At 37.2% G+C, this 17,531-nt stretch overlaps 1 protein-coding gene across 1 annotated transcript in view; it reads left to right on the top strand.

Moving 5' to 3' along the window:
• The first annotated feature begins 8,235 nt into the window (after positions 1-8,235).
• Positions 8,236-17,531, top strand: part of APPBP2 (amyloid beta precursor protein (cytoplasmic tail) binding protein 2) — a 12,576-nt gene continuing 3,280 nt past the window's right edge. Inside the window, exons 1-9 of the mRNA XM_010296622.1 lie at positions 8,236-8,327; positions 9,457-9,608; positions 10,139-10,262; positions 14,772-14,940; positions 15,691-15,780; positions 16,278-16,345; positions 16,432-16,537; positions 16,908-17,032; positions 17,231-17,316. Of these exons, the coding sequence (XP_010294924.1) occupies positions 9,488-9,608; positions 10,139-10,262; positions 14,772-14,940; positions 15,691-15,780; positions 16,278-16,345; positions 16,432-16,537; positions 16,908-17,032; positions 17,231-17,316 (889 nt within the window). The 5' untranslated portion in view covers positions 8,236-8,327; positions 9,457-9,487. The remainder of the gene's footprint in view (positions 8,328-9,456; positions 9,609-10,138; positions 10,263-14,771; positions 14,941-15,690; positions 15,781-16,277; positions 16,346-16,431; positions 16,538-16,907; positions 17,033-17,230; positions 17,317-17,531) is intronic.

The raw sequence follows: 17,531 nt of genomic DNA on the forward strand, positions 1-17,531 counted from the left end.
GAATGTATTGTCCTTAATAGTTACGTTCAAATTAGCTTATGCACAAATGTAGCTAAACCTTGGATGGGCTGCTGAAATGAATAGTCAACCCATTCGGAATGGTTTATACGGAGATGTCTGCCTGCAACGAGTGCCTCGAAGCCTAGCCCAGATCACAAATCTTTTGAACAGTGTGCGTTTTTCTATGCACCTGTACAACACTCAGTAACTGGTTCTTGATTTCTATATTTGGATGGCTACAGCAATGCAAATGACTTAGCTGAATTGGTTTAGAATGAGGACAGCATCACACCTTTGGACAGTCCTTTCATGTTGTGTATGGTGCTTGTTTTACTGTTTTGGTTCCGCATACAATTATTTCCAAAATCATGTGGATATTAAATACCACTTCAAGTTCCTGAGCTATGAAGTTCTTTAAAGCAGCGGTAGAATTTCCAAAGTTGCTAAGTCTTTAAAATAAGACAGACTAGAAGACTTCTAAAGCCTTGTTCTGACTACATGGTGGTGGTGGTTGCTGCTGTGTGGAGGGGGTGTCAATTAGTTGTTAGTATCCTATGGAATGGTACTTACTCTTTAAATACGGCTGAGGAAAAGTGGTGTGTAATTGAGGATTTGCATGAATATGCTTGCATTTACATCTTGAAAAAGATTGAGAATCACTTTCAGTGATTATTGAAAGGAGTAAAATGTTTCTAGTCTTTCACATCTAACTTGTAAGTAATGGTTTGTTAGCCATGTGTTAATCGTGGTTTGTGATATTGGGGAAACTGCCACTGATTTTGGAAAATTTTAATTTGATACACAGATGTTGATTGTCTGTGGCTGTACAAAACTCTTTTTATCATATTCATCGGTATGAACACTTGAACTTAACATTTGCCAATCTTGCACAGTTTGCCAACCTGTTCAGGTTGATTAAGATGACATGGGCAGGATACAGTACTATTACAACAGCGGAGATAGTCAATGTGCTATTATTTAAAAGGGAGGAAAATGCTAGTAGAGTGCCTTGGTCTTCATTTTTTCCCTAGGATATGCTCTAATCCAGTGTTTGGCTCTATTGTCGTAATACATTGCCTTTATTTCCGATTTCTTAACAAATCCAATTTTAATTCTACGTATTCCAGAATTGTTAAGTTCTAGGACATGCCTTATAAACCTAAGCATTCCCAGTTTACAATGAGGAATCAAACCTTGGGGTAGTTGCAGATAGTTTCATGTTGTGGACTCATTAAGAAATAGGTTCTGCCACAAGGTGACAGAAGTGGGCAGGTTCCTCATACTAAGCATATTTATCTTTCTGTAACATTCTTAAACAATGACTAAAGCTTAAAAAGGCAATATCAAATAATCATGACTGTAGTAAAACAGCAAACCTGTACTGGTCCAGCAGAGTGTTACTGGATTTTTTTTTTTTTTTTTAAATGGCATTTGACTTTTCCTTGCAACCATTAGAAAAATAATAGAGGCAGAACAGGATACTGGTAAGGATATCCTGAAAATTTTCAAGTTTGTTTGTGTGAAAAAATATTTAAGTGTATTATTAATCACAGCTGTATTTTGAAGAGCTTAATAACTAGTGTTGTTACAAGTAACACCTGCACGGGGTGGGGGGGGGCGGAATAAAAGTGCAAACATATCATATTTTGTTTCCTTTGTGTCTTTGCCAGGTTTATGTATATCCTGGTTGTGGTGTTTCCTAGTAATACTAGCTAGGTTCACTTTCTTGGGTTTTTCTGGGGCGGGAGAGAGAGAGGGAGAGTGTGTCTAGCTTCTAGAAGCCAAAGAAAGAAATATGCTGGATCTCAGTTAAAATAGGACATGCCCGACAGGTAGGCAGCATTTGCAAATACCAAAATTTTGTATTAAAAAGTAGGTGACAACTGAAATAAACTGTAAGTCCTCAAAAAAGAAAGAGGAAAATCAAATTGCTATATTTTGTCATTTGTTGGGGAGAGGATAGTGTTTTGAGGAAGGGAAGTTATGTAAGGAATCTAGTTTCTGGTGACAGAAATAATATCTTGAACTATCTAGTCCAATGACTGTTCAGATAGCGTCTTATATAGAATTCAGTTCTTTACCCATGCCTCAGCTTTATATTCTGTTATAAATAATTATCTCATTTCTTTGGCTCTCATGGTGTTTTTGAAGAGATACTCCTTCATTAGTGTTAGTGTTTTCTATCATAGGTATTTGTTGCAGTTACACACTAGCAGGCTGATGTTGGACTTGTATTAGCTAACAAGGAGTTTCATACAATGTTTATTTTCCTTTTGAAATGTCTTTTCCGGATTGTGTGTTTTTCTTTTTTTACATTGATTTTTCTTGAAAATTGTTTGGGTCCGATGTTCTTTGAATGTTTTCTGATGAGATCATTAACCACAGGAACAATTGGAGGTGACATTCATTTATTTTAGTTAGGTAGTGCAGACTTACAACCTTTAGCAATTGCGCTATGCTAACTTGTTTTGCATTAAAATTTTTAGGCAAAATCCAAAATGTTATACTCGTGCTTTCTCTTTGAAGTGGCGGATACAACTTCTGAACTGCTCCTACCTTGATGTGAATCAAAATACCAAATTTTTGAGTTTAGATTCTGATAGCTCCAACCTTTCTAATAATGAGCATAGCTGCACTGACATGTCTCCTCACTGTGTTCTGCCAATCCAAAAAAGAATGAGCGTGGCTAATAAAAGCTCTTGTATCGTATCTAGGTATTCTTTGAACCAAACAAAATGAATAAACAGGAATTTGCTGACTGTTCACAACAAGCAATAGAACATCCATTCTCTGCATTGCAGTAGGGATTGTTTTTACTGATGAAGAATCATTGTAAGCATAATTTCTATAAATTAGAATAAAACTAGCTTGTCCCAAGGCTTCAGTCTCCTGGGTATTTAATGAGAGTGAAGAGGATAAACTACCCATGAAATGAAGTGTAGCTGTGCTGCTTTAGTTCTGAGGTTTTCTGACCAGAGGAGTACAAACAAGGTCATAAGCAAGTAATGTATGAAGGAGGCAAAAAATCCCAGAGTGAATGGGTCATATTTTGTAGGACTTCTGCTGTGACTGATCAGTGTGACTTCACAAAGACTTAATTATATTCATGCTGCTGTATATTTGGGGGTCAGAAATGAAATGTACGTGTGGGAAATGATCATGATTTCTGCATGTGCGTGCACACGCGTACAGCCATTCTGATCATCTGCTTAGACTTCCAGAGTAGTATGTGCAGTAGGACTTCACTGAATACTGCTTGAATTAAATCATATCCTTGTATCATCTTTTTAAATTAGTCTCACAGTGAAGGAGAATCATCACTTCATTTGTTTATTTATTTATTATTACTCTTTAACATGTGCCTTATTTCTGTAGTCTAAATTTAGACTGGAATTGAACCACTTTTCCTTGTTATGTCTTTACAGGTTTGAAACTTCTTGCTTTTGCTTGCTGTTCTTCTAACTCATGTTACTCAGTTTGCTTTTTCTTTTTCTTTTTTTGAACCTCTTAATTATGGGGCATGTTTTCTAATCTTGGTATGCTCTAGCTTCCCAGTGTTTTTTCACTATCCTTGTTGAGTCTTAGAGACTAGAATTCATAATAATTTAGGTAACAAGGTCACATGGTAAACAGAGGTGTTCAGCTCCTGCTGATTTAACTCCCAAGCAGACTGTGTTTTCCCATTTACTGCTGTGGAGAAGCATCCGTGTGTGTGACTGTAAGGCTCAGGCTTTGTATCCCTTGTGCTGGACTCTGTAAACGTTAAACAAAAAACTTTGCTCATATGATACAGAAAGAGGAGTGAGCGAGAAGACATGAAGAAGTGTGCTGTGTGTGAAAGCAGTAGGCCCCAAAAGTTGTCTCTGAAGTTAGGCTTATTCAATAAGATTGGGGTTTTTTTTTTCCTTGATTATTTATTTGATTGAAGTTCATAAAGATCAGCCTTGTAATTGGCAGTACATTTTCAAAGAGCTGTGAAGTTTTCTTTTTTTTTAATGCCCTAGACAACATCCAACAGAACTAGAGCTTGTCCAGAGGCTTTGTGGATGGTTTTGAAATTGATTTAAAATGATCAAATGTACTTAAATTTCTGATTATTTTCTAAGGCTGTTCCGTCCCCTGTCCCATCTATAATGAGTCATTTGTCAACAGATTGATTCAGTGGGCTGTTGACTCTCAAGAAACTTTTTCCTTCCTTGTTAAGTAGGGAAGGAAGACTGTGGCTTACAGCCTACCTTTTTCCCCAGATACTGATGTTTCTTGATTAAGTATACAGTCCTTCCCAAATTTGGCATGATATTCCACATTACATTAGTAGACATTACTAAACATGCTGGGGAACTCCTTGGAATTCCTTGTATCTTCAATTCTTACTGAAATACCCATATTAATTTTTTCAGTCCTCTTCCAAACAGCAGCAATAGGCGCATATTTTTCAAATTGCATGTTTTACAGTTCCTCTTCTACAGGATCCTTTTACAACTGATTAGAATTAATCTCCAACTGCTTTAAAAAATATATTTTAAAATTTTGATTATTTTTTCATTAGGTTTAGAAAAAGTCTTTTGTGCTTGTAGACAGTGAAACAGCCCAGAATGCTGGTGATACAAATATTGCATCAAGCTTTTTCTCTTGTGTTACGGCTTTGCTTTTGCTAGCAGTTTAACATATCTTTTTGTCTTTTATTTTCAGGAGTTTGCTAGGAAGCAGTTAGAGCTCGGCTTAATGTATCTAGAGAGAGAAATCTGACAAGAACTTTAATAGAATTACATGTGCATGATGATATAGTAATAGATAAGTTACAAGTTAATGTTATTAATGTGTTTAATTTGGGACATCACTATGGGCACCTTTTGAATGTTTAGGTGAATGTGTTTTGAGTTAAGTATTTAAGCCTTAGACCCTGAAGGAGGATCATGGTGCTCTTCTCACAGCTATGCAGAACAGTTTGATTGTGCATGTGTGTAATAATACACCTATATATTAAACTTATACCTTGGTTCTGATCTTCAGTGCCAGAATTAATGTATCGGTGTGAGCTGATGAAGTTGGAAGTCATATTGTAGCTTTTATTCATTTTTTCCATAGTTAAAGAAAAATAAATCTCTGTTAAGCTCCAAATAGGTTAAGTTTGCGTCTAAAAGACATTTGTTTCTTAAGAACAGTTCTCCAGAAGTCCAAACCGCTGCCATTCTTGTCAGGGCATGTTTTTCTTGAATCACTATTTTGTTTTGGTTTTTTTGTGTTATGTAGCAAGGCTTGTGGTCAGGAATTTTTTCTCTCTGGAGCTTTAACAAGAAAACCATTTCTTCAGTGCTTGCAACTGCTTCTCAATGAACGAATTAGCGTTACTGAATCTCCTGGAATTGCTTCACGGTTTGACATATACTTGCTATTTCCATGTCAAATTTTGTTTGAAAATATTGCTGTAACAGCTATAACAGTTTCAAGAGACTTCAAGCTGAGTTAATTCCTTAAAAATGTTTGCCAGTATGTCAAGGGAAGGGGTCAATAGTGTGGTAAATGTCCTAAGGATATTGTATTTCTGGTTATACCAGTGAAAAATAGGTTGGGGGTTTTTTGCACGCCGGAATGGTGCAAGTGTTTACCTTTGAATTGGGATAAGAGATGTGCAGATAGCACGCTTGGACCTTTGGGCCGTAAGCCAAATTTTACATCTGCCTGAAATAATTAATGTATCAAAATTGAGGGTGTAGTTTGGGACCTTCCTGCGCCCTCCCACCCAACCAGGGCATTTATTCATTAGCAATTTAAGAATCACGTGTAAACAGTGGGCACATTACAAGATGAGTTTATGTAACCTCATAAATATATTAATTTTTAAAAGTCTTACTACAGTTAGTATTTGGTAAGCTAGTATCGGACTAATCTCTGTGATTTTTAGTTGGCACTGCAAGGTGATAAGAGGATATGATAATGTACTTGATCGAAAGCCTAATTGTTGAACATGTGATAGTACTTTTGATTCTCTTGTAAAGTAGCTTGGGTATGTGTCTTAGTTTCTTCCAGAAATGGTCTCATCAATTATTGCCAAGATGTCCACATTCAGTTTTGGGCCTGGAATATGAGGCAAGATTTAATCCTCTTTCTTTGAGTGCAAAAAATATGTTTTAGGTTTTATAGAGCAGTTACCATTAGACAGCTGTGTTGAAGAAAATGAGAACACTTAACCATGACTGTAGTTTTTAAATACACCAGACTGGATGTTCCTTCACTGCCAGAGAGAATATAGCTTCAGAAGAAAATCTCATCTCTTTGAAGTACGGGGAGACGGCACTGTTTTATCTAAGGAGTAACTTTGCATGCCAACTTGCACTGCTGTTTAAGAGTTCCTTTTTTTTCCTCCTCAGTGAAATAGATGACTAGAAGGAAAACAATCATTTCTGGCAATTGACATTATTAGGTCAAAGTATTTTTGAAGGTTTTTTTTTTTGTAGGTTCTGTTAAAATAACAAACTTGCTGTGCTGTAAAATCAGTGTCATGTGCTTTTATAAGAAGAGTTGACTAAAACTAAATTTCTGGCTGGAGGACTTGTCCTCGCATACTGTGTTTTGAATACTAATTCATCTGCTTTCAGTGTTCGTGGAGGAAAAAGTGAACGAGACACAAAACACTTGTTAACAAAAGTATTTTAAGAAATTATTGAAACCGGGAGGAGTATTAAAATGACATCTGTCTTTGTAACTGAGCATCTCCAAGTAATGTGTTCTCTTGGCCTTACTTAGCTTACATAATAAGGGTAGCTGCACTCCTTATGTCTAAGTTCCTCATAGACGTAAAACCCACTTAGACAGCATGGAGTGTTTTGCTGTGGGTATGAATGTGCCCATCTTGGACAGTAGATGTTTGTATGTCCTAACATATGGACTAAAAATGAGGACTATTTGAAGAACTGTTAAGAGTGCAACGTACCAGTGCTTTACCTGTGTGCTGACGATGGCCTGAAACTCCAGCGTATCATCTGGTTTGTGTCTACTAGTAAACTGTAGTTCTCCGATCCCTGCATCGCACAGCACAGGTACCACAGAAGAACAGAAATGGGTCTTGAATGGCCCGTGTCAAAAGATGCAGCTTCTAGAGGGAAGTGCCTGTGAGACATGAGCTACTGGCTTCTCCCTTTTTCCCCATGGAGTTACTGCCTCCCGGAAAGACCTTTTTAATGAAAAAAGGGTGGTGGTGGGTGTTTGTTTTTTTTCTGGGACACCTAAAATAACGCAGAGTTGTACTGCAGCGGTGCTGTGTGATCCAGTACTGTGCCTCTCTCAGAGGCTGGTGATGGTACATACAACCATGGCAAGTGTATAGTGGTGCTTCCTTAGGTTACATACTCTGCTTTCAGTCATTTGTGGTTCAGGGGCTTCAGGACATCAGGAATTAATAGCCTGCAATGGATTTTTCTGCCATATATTTGTACAGTCACTTCTCTACCTATGTAAATTCGTAGTATTTATAGCATAATGTGGCAGATAGTTCTGCAACTTAACTATGCATTGCAGAGAGAACTGTCTCCATGTTTTGTTTTTTATGAACAAGTCAACTGATATATTTGCTTATCTGCAGACACAAATCAATTTGGGCATAAAACTAGCCATTGCTTTTAATAAATGCATGAACAGATTCACTTGAGCTTTCCCTTTTACTTATGCAGGAATTATTTGTGAAAGCACAGGTATTAATGGGGTCAGGGCCTTATGCCTGTCTTTAGCTCCAAGTATTGGTGAGTCACTCCTTCCAGAACTTGTGGGTTTGGGGTTTATTTATATATTTATTTACATATAACTATAAAATCTGTTTGCAGTGCTGTATGCTAGAAAATGTTTAAATTAAATTTAAAAATGTTTTCAAAGCATTTGGTATCAAAGAAGTTACTACTTGTATTTTTTTGTTGACTGTAGGGGTTTCTTGGTTTTGTCTTGGCTTTCTAGCTTATGTGTTGCAGTGTTTTGATTATGCAGGTGGACATAGACACTTGAAAATACATTCATAGATTAAAAAAACCTTGAAACTGCCTATGGAGCTCTCACAGCTTGTGTGCTCAGTTTTTAAACAAGAAAATTGTGCTCCTGTGTGGAGATAGTGGAACTATTACTTCTCAGTCTGCTGTGTTTCAATACTTTGAAGTCTAGATTTCATCATAAGTCATCTTTACTATTAAGCTAAATTTCCCAGAAGAACTCTGTCTTAAATTTTTAAATTTATTTATATTTTTCTTTCAGCTTTACCAACAGGGCCGCTTATGCCAGCTGGGTAGCGAATTTTGTGAACTAGAAGTTTTTGCAAAGGTGCTACGAGCTTTAGATAAAAGGTAAATATCTTAATATATCGACAGTTCTCATTTCAGCTCTCACTTCTTGATCTAGGTTTTGAATTTGGAGACGTTTAATTTTCTTGGTTTTACTAGCCCATCTAATAACTGTAAGAATATCTCATTAGATTTACAGATGAACTTTTAAGTTATGATGTGTCTTTCTGTCTCAAAAAGGAAAACAATCAGAACTTCTGTATAAATGTACCAAGTCATAGTGCTTTCGTTGTTACTGCTCTGCAGTCTGTTGTTGTGGTTTAACCCTGGTAGGCAGCTGAGCACCACACAGCCGCTCGCTCACTCCCCCACCCAGTGCGATGGGGGAGAGAATTGGAAGGGTAAAAGTGTGAAAACTTGTGGGTTGACATAAAGACGATTTAATAATTTAAAAAAAAAAAAAGATGAAAAAGAAAACAACAAAGAGTGAGGAAAAACCACAAACAGGGAAAACAAGTGATGCAAAAAACTCTAGTTGCTCACCACCAACAGATCAATGACCAGCCAGTCTGTGAGCAATGGCAAAGTATCTTGTTTCTTGCTGTTGTAGCAGATCCTAAGTGAAGAGTTATCAAGCTGATAGGATTGCCCCTGTTGAAAGAGCTTTCCAGTCTTTAAATATTCCAATTTGTGGTGTTATACTCAGAACTTGACTTTTTTAGATCAAATTCTTTGTAACCAGAATAAGCGTTAAGTCTTTAGACGTACCTCCCTCCCGTTGTTTATGTGTGTGATGTTAGTGGAGTCGTACCTGCTCGTTTATCTGCAATTTCTATGAGAGTTGTAGTGTAAAGGTGGGTTTGTGGCTTCCTACCCCCTCTTAATTTTTAGCTGAAAAGCTTGTTTTCCAGTTTCAATACTGTGTTGGTAGCTTGTGTTTCGCTTACACTGGAGGATGTCCTTGTACAGAACTTTGTATACACTAACTTCATGTGTTGGATAATCCAACAACTGTAATCCATTAGCCTTGAGATTTGACAACCATGCTTGTATTCATCTGGTTTTGGTTTGAGAAAGGGTTGGAGTTATTTCTCTGAATCACTACTCATTTGAATTCATGGCACTCGAGCCAACTGACTGCAGTGTTTTAAAAACTTCATGTGTAATCAAATGTTCTTTTCTTTTGTTTCAGACATCTGCTTCATCACTGTTTTCAGGCTTTGATGGACCATGGAGTAAAAGTTGCTTCTGTACTGGCCTATTCTTTCAGTAGACGGTGCTCCTACATAGCAGAATCGGATTCTGCTGTAAAAGAAAAAGCAATCCAGATTGGTTTTGTTTTAGGTAACTGGTGATGATAGGCTGTTTAAAGTTTCTTTCATGCAAGCTTCAGTTAAGCTAATGCTAATTTTTTTTCATGTTAATGTTTGTGATCCCTTTTTCAAGAATGTGTGTGGCTTTGCAATGTAATTCTTAAAAAACTACTTGATGTCTTAGGAAAAATATATTGGATTTTAATATCTAGGAATAAATAGGCTTATCTTTGATATTTCAGATGTTTTAGATTTAAAATTTGCAGATGTGATGCTTAACATTAAGACTTTGCATAATTTTTTTATTGGTAAGTATTTCTTCACAGAAAACTGTAGGAAAACTATGTAATATCAAACAGTCATCTTCAACTGATGGAGGATTCTTTTACTCTCATATTTCATCCTTTTCAATTCAGAACTGGAGGGTTTATCATTGACAGGATTCCCATATGTAGTATGCAGTTCTGTGAAATAAGTAATCTTCTTACAAGCAAACCCTTTTTCTCTTAAAAAGGTATTTTGCTGTTCAAATTTCTATTTGTTCTTGTATTTTTTTCCTAGGCGGGTTCCTATCAGATGCAGGCTGGTACAGCGATGCTGAGAAGGTATTTCTTTCCTGCCTTCAGTTATGCACCCTTCATGACGAAATCCTTCATTGGTTTCGTGCCGTAGAATGTTGTGTAAGGTGAGTTCACCTTTCATTACTCTACGTCTTACTGTGAAATACGCATCAATATGTTACCAGCTGCCTTGGAGCCATCAAGCTTCAGACGCTCCCTTTAGCGTTCTGCTGCACCAAAATACTTTCCTGGCTAGAGCTGAAGATCAGAAGGTGCTTGTTTTACACTGATCCCTGGATCTTCAACTTGTAAACTGGCAGCACAGTTGATTGGAAAGAAACACCATTTTGCCTTTTTGTATAATATATATTATACAGAAATGAGTAATGAGTGCTGGACAGTAAGAGTGCTCTGGCACCTTGGTTTTTTCCAAGCATTTTTGCATATGAAGGAATGTGTTGTGTTGATGTTTGCTGAAATTGTATTGTACTACAAGAAGAATTTGCCAAATCCAAACACAAAGGATATAAATACAGTTGAGCAGAAATAAAAGGAAAAGATACCTTTCCTGATTGCAGATCCGGTGAGATCTCTTGCTCCATGCTGAGCTACTTAACTATGTGAATAGGTAAATATCTAGATGTCCAGTTCTTGTGGACACCTGCAGCCACAGCTTAAACATTTGGAAAAGAATTTCTGCTTTTAGGAGGCATTTGGGTTTTGTATGTGGCTTGTTTCTCAAGGCCTGTAGCAGGGTCTGTTGCAATTCAAATTCCATTCACGGAGGCCTCAAAGATTATTGCTCTTAGTTTTTAGTTGCTCTGCTCTTACGCCTGTGCATCTACATGTGTGCTATAATGATGCAGTCTGCAGCAAGTACCCAGGTTGATTTTGTTGGTAACATTGTGACTGACCTCTTTTGTATGCTACAGGTATGCACCTGTACCTGTGTACTAGTGAGCATAGTTAAAATAGGATTTTTACTTTTTCTAGCTGCTGTGTAATGACCAACAAAGTATGTACTGTATTTGAATATAGGACAAAACTCATTTTGGAAAACTGCCCCAAAAAACCTTGCATCTTGTTTATGGTTGGGCAAATATGAAGGGTAAATAGGCTTTGCCAGTAGCTGCTTATTTTGTGTGCTAACCAGAGGGCCGTGGGAATGGTTCCTGCTCTGCCTTGGTCTGCCCTGCCAGCTACCACTGGCGTTCGTTCCAGAAATAAGATGATGCCAGGAGAAGGCTGGGCAGACAGACACCTTCCTGAATAGGGCAATGATGGATATAGACCACTATTAGTACTCGGTCCTTTGCTTTCTAATTAATCTAAAAAAAAGTTTCCTAGTTGAATCAGGCTGTTTGGCAAGCTGGAGGAGTTGCCTTAAAATAAACTCCCTCCTTTTCTCCAAATAGAAAAACAGAAAAGAAGGTAAAGAAAGGAAAAAAGGTAACTCTTTCTCTGTTGGACAGCAGCGTACAGCCCACGCAATTGTGAAAAGAAGATTTTTTGCTTTGTGCTAGAAAAGGAAACTTCATATATTAAGATGAACTTTATATCTTTATATATTAAGATGAGCTCTTCTAAACTGGAGATGTTAATTCTGTTTGGGTAGAGACAAGCATTGTTCTTGTAGTGAAAGCTGGTGGCCTGCATGTAGCATTAAGTCCCTCTGGACAACAGTGTGCATGAGGAGACACTGCTTTATGTTCAGGCATCTCCCAGACAATCAAACAGCATCATTCAGTTGGAAATATATCAAATAGAAAGAATTGGAAACACTTTCAGAAGCACTAAGTATGTAAAATCTGAAAACCTTTTTGAGGAGAGAGCAGTAATTATACTTGGCTTCAAAGTCATGAGACAGTAAGATAAACTAGTTGTTGTTGCTGTCTAATCCCTGCTGTAGAATACCTTGCTTTTACCACGGTGCTTGCACTGGAGTGAGGTGGAGTTTTAAGAGAACAACATTTTAAGTCTAGCTCTTGAAAATACAACACTCTTAAAAGCTGGAAAATCTAATCTCTGGGAGTTTAATTAATACCTTGCATTATTAATAGAACGCAGTTTAAAAATGTGAAGTTTTGTGTTATTTAGACATAATTTGTTGTGCGTTTGTACTAGCAGTGGTAAATTATATGAAGAAACCTGAGAAAATATGGAGATTTGAGATTTCTACAAGCTTGTATACTGCTTTCCTGTATGTGTTGTGTTCCTCTTGGTTTGCTTTCTCTCACTATTATATGTTAAACAATAAGGCACAAATACATATTACGAATAGGTGGTTTTCCCAATTCATTGTTTCATGTTTTGCTGATCTTTGGGTTTTTTTCCTGATGTTTTCAGACTTCCTAAGCTGCTCTGAAACATTGTGTTTGCTACGTCTGTATGCTCTTAGAGAATGATTTTATTTGGGCGGGGGAGCAAGTTATTCCCCAAAAGCTATTATTGCAGACATCAAAGAAGATTCGTAGCTATTAGCATAAATGTCCTAAGGCATTTACTCTTCCTCTTGGCTTTATCTTCTAAAATTCCTTTGGATTAATAAAGGATTTTTTTGTTACTCAGAACTGGATCACATAAACTCTGCTTATCCTAGAGGATTGGTTTAGGTTTAGCTGCTTTTTTTGTTGTCGATTTCTTTGTTTTTAGACACTATCACTGAAGCATCCAGATACTGGATATTATCGTTCCCAGGCGCTTATCTAAATCGCAGCACTATCCCTACTGGCTTACACCACCGAATGGGATTTGGGCTTCGTATTTTTGATGTTGCGTAGCAACTCCCGTTGGTGTAGGCAAAATAGTTTCCCTCTTTAGGGAAACTGTAATTGCTTAGTCTTTCTCTCTAGTTGCTTTAAAATTCCTGCTTCTTGTTGCTTGAATGTTAGATAGTTTTCTGCTGCCTGTGACCAAGAACACAATGCACTTCTACATCGTGTTTAGTTCTCAGACCTTATTTAAGGAAAACTGTGGCTGTTGCTTTTTTCTTTCTGTTCTTCAGCCATGCTTTGGTGTTTCTCATTGGAAAGCTGGTGTTTCTGTAGCTCGTTTCAGGGGTTTTTTGAAGGTCTTTTCTTTTGATCTTCTCTGTGCATGGCTAATACGCATCTGCTGCGTGCTTACCTGCCCCTTGTGAAAATGTGAACTTTATTTCCTTTCTTGTTAGTGTTGGAGTTTCATGATACATGTCAATAGGAAAGTATAGGAAGGGACTATATTAGGGGCAGGCTGAATTTATAGGACAAGCTTAAAGGAATTGCTTTTTGCTGTTGAGGGAGGCATGGCTACAGTAACTTCCAAATCTCTACTCAGGTTTAGAGAAGAGAAACATTTGATCAAAAACCTCACTATTCCTTCCTCCCTCCTTAACAGTTTACTGGAAGATCTATCATAATGTATCATGAAAGGTATAAAGTGCTGTACCTATACATTAGCTCACATTTTCAGAGTTTCAGCCTCTCTGCAATACAGCATTATGTTCTGCTTCGCTTCACGTTGTGTATTTCTCTTCCTGTGTTATGTGGTCCTCCTGATTTGCAAAGGCTTTCCTGATGTTTTTCAAACTCTATTACTCATTGTCTAATAACAGATTTCCAGGAGGGACAATGGAGGTTAATTTAACAAAATTTCATGTGTGCTAAATGGCAGGCATTTGCAATAGAGAAGGAACAGCTGTCTCTTCTTAGCCTGCAACGGGTAGGAACACAATTCTGCCCTTTAGGCTTGGAATATGATAACACACACACATTTCTAATGTATCTCTTAAAAGTAAATAAGCATCAGCTTACACTTACAGAAAAACTTCTTTACTTTTGTTTTAAATAAATGCCAGCAGCTGAAATTGTTACTTCTCTAGAGAAATAAGAGTATGTTTCAATAGAGCTATGTTTTATTGTCTGCATTTGGCTGTCATTTCGGGAAGCTTCTGTTAATCCTTCAGATGGAGAGGCAGCAGGGTTAGGAGATGGGGCAAGGCGGGGGAGAGAGGTTTTTGTTTAGAGTTGTTGTGAACCGGGTCAACTAAGTAGTCTTTTTTGGTGGCGCTAAGTCAGTGGTGGATAGCATGTCGAATGGATGTTATTGAATCTCTTGTGAAGACACCTCCCTTTTCCCCCCTTAGCCCCCAAAACAAAAAATGCCCACTTTATGAAGCACTGTGCTGCTTAAGGTTTGAGGAAAAAGTGCAGAGATGCATGAAAACTAGCTGTGTCTGTACTTTAGTGTCTGTTTCAGTTTACCATACTTTGGGAAGGAGGTAGAAGGGATTTCATACTGTATATTACAGGGTTTTGAAATGGAATTTATCAGTGTTGAGAAGAATTGATTTTATGAACAGTAAAACATGAAGCCACCACACCAAAGTGGTTCAAGCACTGTAAAACTGCATCAATATGTAAAATCATTTGACATCTCCAACAGCAAAAATTCTTGCTGTGCAAGAGACAAAGCATGGTGTACTGGAACAATATTCTGTAAATGGTTCTTCTGTGTTACTGAATTCAGACAGCGCAGTTTTGTTGGGATGACAGCCCAGTTCTATTATAATACCAAATTGTAGATTCATGGTACTACTGTATATTGAAATGGTTTATTCAGACACCGTTTAGAAGATCTCTTTACATCTCCCTAAGGTTGCTGCATGTTCGAAACGGTAACTGTAAATATCACTTGGGAGAAGAAACGTTCAAACTTGCGCAGTCTTACATGGACAAACTTGCAAAACACGGTCAGCAAGCAAACAAAGCAGCACTCTATGGGGAGCTGTGTGCGCTGCTCTTTGCCAAGAGCCACTACGATGAGGTGAGTGGGGTTTTGGTTTTGTTTTTCTTCAGAAAACTGGTTATGAAATCTGCTAGGATGTTCCACGACTGGCTCATTCATGTTACCTTTCTAGCTGGAGCTCCTGATTATTTTTTTTTTGGTACTTGTGTGGCAGTACCAGAGGAATACCTGATTTATTGACTGTTTTTTTTCCTATGTCTTGTTCTGAGTTAGTCTAAAAGCTCTTACCGGTACTTTGACCAATATTAAGACACGATGTGTGATAGATTCGTAGCACGTGTTGGTCATCTGTGAATGAAATAGTGTTAAAAGCTTATTTTAATAGGTAAAAATGAATAGCAGAACACAGGTAATGTTCTTCGCACTTATTTTTTGAAAACTGGGATAACTGTAACTGCTGCATAAACTATGGGTTTCCTTCAACTCTAAAATACACTGACCAGGAAGTTGTCCCACACAATAGGAATTGTGAGGATTACTTAAAGATTGTAAAATACCCTTTTTTGTCTGTAAAAGTCATTGTAATACTACCTACCTTAGGCTAGTATAAATACTTACTGAGTATGTGAGTATTAACCTTAAGGGCGCTTTTTAAGTCTGTCTTTTAAGATACAGCTCTATAAGTTTCATTACACATAACCAATTAAACAGTATTTTAAAAATTTTGTAATGTAAATGACCAGTATATTTTTCAGAGCCAAATAATACTTAATGTTGTAATGTAGTGAAGTTCCAGCTTTGTTATGTTGGTAACTCTTTGTTCAACAGGCTTATAAATGGTGTATAGAAGCTATGAAGGAGATCACAGTTGGCCTGCCTGTGAAAGTAGTAGTGGATGTTTTACGACAAGCTTCAAAGGTGAATTTAAAATCTCCCACGTTTCTTTTGTAGCTAAATTGCTACCAAGAAGGTGTGAGGATAGGTAGTACCTCCAGAACGCTTGGGTAACCAGGTCCATTTCATGAGCCTTATGGCTTGTTATTTATGTTGCATTGGTTCATCTCAGTCTCAGACTGGGGGGGGGGGGGGGGGGGGAGGGTTTTCTTTTTTTCTGAAACTGAGTTACAGCTGTTCAAAGGTAAATCATGACAAAGTTAACCTGAGAGTATTTCATAAAAAGGTGGTCTGTTTGATTTAGACTAGGTACAGTACTAGCCCCTTAGTAAGGCATTTATGGCAGAATGAAATATTAAGTTTATCTTATCTGTGAACCTTTTCTTAAATAACTGAAAAGTCCTTCAGTAAACATGATCATGTTTTGAAATTAAAAATAGTAGTTAGCAACTGTGCCAGTATCTGGAGGAGACAAGTTCTGAGTATATACCTCTTCACATGCTTCATTTCAACCTGTTTAGGCTTGTGTTGTAAAACGTGAATTTAAGAAGGCTGAGCAGCTGATAAAACATGCAGTATACCTTGCCCGGTAAGTAGCATTCAAAATAAAGAAAAAAAACTTTTTAAAATTATGCTTAACTTGCCTCAATTTGTAATATACGTATGTTTCCATAGGGAGCATTTTGGAGCCAAGCACCCCAAATACTCTGATACTCTACTAGACTATGGATTTTACTTGCTCAACGTAGACAATATTTGCCAATCTGTTGCAATCTATCAGGTATGCAGCAGGACTAAATGTCTGTCTTCAACTTCTTTTGATATTCATAATCTCTCAAATGTTTTACTGAAACTCACATACCGTTAATTCATAGAGATAAGTAATAGTTGATTTAATTACTGCAATGCTTGCTCTTTAAAAAAAACCTAAACCCCTAAAACACCTCCAACTATGGGGTTTTGCTTTCTCTTTTTTTTCCCCTAACTCAAGTGGCTTTTATATATTTACTGTCTCAAGGATGTAGGTAGAGGCCTACAGAATTTCAGAGCCAATAGATTATTTTCTTCTCCCCTTTTTAACAATGAGAGAGATTAATTTGGGATTTTTTTCTGTATTAACTGATGAAATGGTATTCTTGTAACTCTTTCAGACAGCTCTTGATATCCGGCAGTCAGTATTTGGAGGTAAAAACATACATGTAGCTACAGCTCATGAAGACTTGGCTTACTCTTCATATGTTCACCAGTACAGCTCTGGAAAATTTGACAATGCACTGTGAGTACAATTGTTTGAGGTACTGGCAGCAAATTTAGTAAACTAAGCTGTAAATGGAGTAAAATGTTCTTAAGTGATACAGACTTTCCAATTAGAATTTAAATGCATCTGTTTATTGCATTAAAGTTTCTAGTATTTTGTCAGTCAGCTGCTAGCTTACATATCTGTATCTTGAATTTTTTATGTAAACTCTTTCAGATTCCATGCTGAACGTGCTATTGGCATTATAACTCACATTCTCCCAGAAGACCATCTTCTCTTGGCGTCTTCAAAGAGAGTTAAAGGTAGTACCCTTAATTGCATCACTGGGAGAGTTTGAAATCAGTCCTTCAGATATGTTTATCTTGCTCTCTAAGAGAGGAAATGTAACAAGTTGGTTTGGTGTTTTTTGTTTTTTTTTTCAAATGGAGGTCACTAGAATACTTGTAGTCCTCAGTTTCCTCTGTCAACACACTTGTAAAATACAAAAAAAACTTAGAAGACTTGGGGCAGGGGAAAG

Source organism: Phaethon lepturus, unplaced genomic scaffold, assembly GCF_000687285.1.
Source record: "Phaethon lepturus isolate BGI_N335 unplaced genomic scaffold, ASM68728v1 scaffold1021, whole genome shotgun sequence".
Taxonomy (NCBI): domain Eukaryota; kingdom Metazoa; phylum Chordata; class Aves; order Phaethontiformes; family Phaethontidae; genus Phaethon; species Phaethon lepturus.